This window comes from Cebus imitator, unplaced genomic scaffold (genome assembly GCF_001604975.1).
Source record: "Cebus imitator isolate Cc_AM_T3 unplaced genomic scaffold, Cebus_imitator-1.0 Scaffold372, whole genome shotgun sequence".
NCBI classification, from domain to species: Eukaryota; Metazoa; Chordata; class Mammalia; order Primates; family Cebidae; genus Cebus; species Cebus imitator.
The window spans coordinates 922960-925039 of NW_016107687.1; the positions used below are offsets into that span (position 1 = coordinate 922960).

Here is a 2080-nt window from a genome sequence, read left to right on the forward strand (position 1 = left end):
TTGCCTGAACCCAGGAGGAGGAGGTAGCGGTGAGCCGAGATCGCGCCATTGCACTCCAGCCTGGGTAGCAAGAGTGAAACTCCGTCTCAAAAAAATCTAAAAAAAAAAAAAAAAAAAGAGCCAAAGAGAAAAGCAGCGTTTGTCAAGCAGTTAAAAACATTTTAAAATTAAAGTTTCCACAATGTGTCATGGAAACTATGATCAATTTCACATTGATATAATATTAAATTACTGCTAAGTTCCCACTTAGCCATGATCTTTAAAGCCAGCACTTTTTAAAAAAGCTATGAAATCAAACGGCAGAAAAATGACCAAAATTTTTTAGGTAAAGTTGCCAACTCTTGCAAAAATAAGTTTAAACATCTAGTACTGAATAAAATTACTATTTTACCTGAGCTTGCAGCCATGATATGAGCGTCTCCCTAATTAGTTGTTGTTGAACAGTGGTTAGTTCCGAATATCTGTTTAAAATAGAGAAGAAAAAGAATAATGGCTATATTTGGTGTCTATGGTTGTGAAGTAATACAGCCTCATATATTTGAAAGGGAAAATTTGTATAGCTCTCAATTATCTAAAGTTTCCTAACATAAACTGATAATGCCACTCATCATTGCCTTAAACATAAGGAAGAGAGTGGCAGGTAAGGTATCAATTTCAATCTTTGTCATTCTATTCATGTTAAATGACGGCTACCTAATTTTTTGAAAGAAAATATATCCATGTTTTACTGGTCTACAGAATAAACCAATAGGTGAACTAGGAATCCTCTCAGTAGTGAATTGTTATTTTGCTTAATTAGTAAGTCAGATTCTGAACACAAGTGCCCATTCAGCATTTAACTGTAACAGAGAGTTGTCATGCAGAAAAACAGGCCTTGTGTTCCCAGATATTGACTTTTCCAGAAAAGCTGGAAATCTAGATTTTTCTGTGAAATGTCTGCATTTTCATTTTTATTTTTTGAGACAGGGTCTTGTTGTGTTGCCCAGGCTCAAGTCCAGTGGCTTGATCCCAGCTTGTTGCAACCTCCACCTCCTGGGTTCAAGCAATTCTTTTACCTAAGCCTTCTGAGTAGCTGGAATTACAGGTATTTACCACCACATCTAGCTAATTTTTGTATTTTTAGCACAGATGGGGTTTCACCATATTGGCTAGGCTGGTCTCGAACTCCTGACTCAAGTGATCCACCTGCCTTGGCCTCCCAATACGCTGGGATTACAGGCGTAAGCCACCGCATGTGGCCAACTCAGCACTTTTAAAATACTTTGGGATACATCAAAATATATCTATAACCTGATTATAACATATATACTGTCAATTTACAATCTGTATTATAGTTTCCTTCAAGAAAAAACCTTAAATTAAAAAAATGACCTTTCCCCACAAATCTCGGAGTCAAAACAGTGAGAAACGCCTTACTTGTATTTAACTTGATGTTCCAGTACTTGAAAGCAGAAAAACTTTACATGATCATCACTAAAAAAGACAAAAAGAAAATGAGATAAGCAGAATATGAACTGAGGAAAAAAAAAATCAAAGGCAAAATAGTAATGAATAAAACAGCAGAAAAGTTTCTCAAACTAGACTTTTGGCTTGTTTCATGCTTACTGGTCTCAAATATGACAAGCAAAATAACCAAAATATTAAGATGCACCTTGAACACAGTGCTTTGTAAGCAGCAAAGCATCCCCCTAAATTCCAGATATTAAGATTCCTGGAACAACCCTTTCATTTTACAATAACAGGTTAGGTATAAAATGACAAATGGCAGAACAGCCAGAGTCTGAGTGAAAGTAGAGATGGTCATCCAAGTCCTACTTAAAATTCAACCCTAGTAGTTCTATTGTAGCCAAATCCAAAACAAGCAGGGCCATATGGACTGTCAGTCCAGCTTCAAAGTTTCATCCAGGAAACTAAATTACAAATATGGTACTCTTGCTTATAAGATGGGGGCAAAAATTAACATCCACCAATTATCCACTTCCAACCGTCTTTCCAGGGGAAAGGCAGAGTTGCAGTAAGCCAGCTATAAGCACTGACAAAGGTCCTTTAGAGACCAACAATCTGCCAATCAAATGAGTAT

The 2080-nt window shown here is 36.6% G+C and overlaps 1 protein-coding gene across 1 annotated transcript in view; it reads right to left on the bottom strand.

Moving 5' to 3' along the window:
- The window catches only part of XPOT (exportin for tRNA), a 38886-nt gene that overhangs the window by 24432 nt on the left and 12374 nt on the right, over positions 1 to 2080 (bottom strand). Inside the window, exons 4-5 of the mRNA XM_017507309.2 lie at positions 1417 to 1473; positions 392 to 461 (exon numbers count right to left, since the gene is read on the bottom strand). Coding sequence (XP_017362798.2) covers positions 392 to 461; positions 1417 to 1473 — 127 coding nt within the window. The remainder of the gene's footprint in view (positions 1 to 391; positions 462 to 1416; positions 1474 to 2080) is intronic.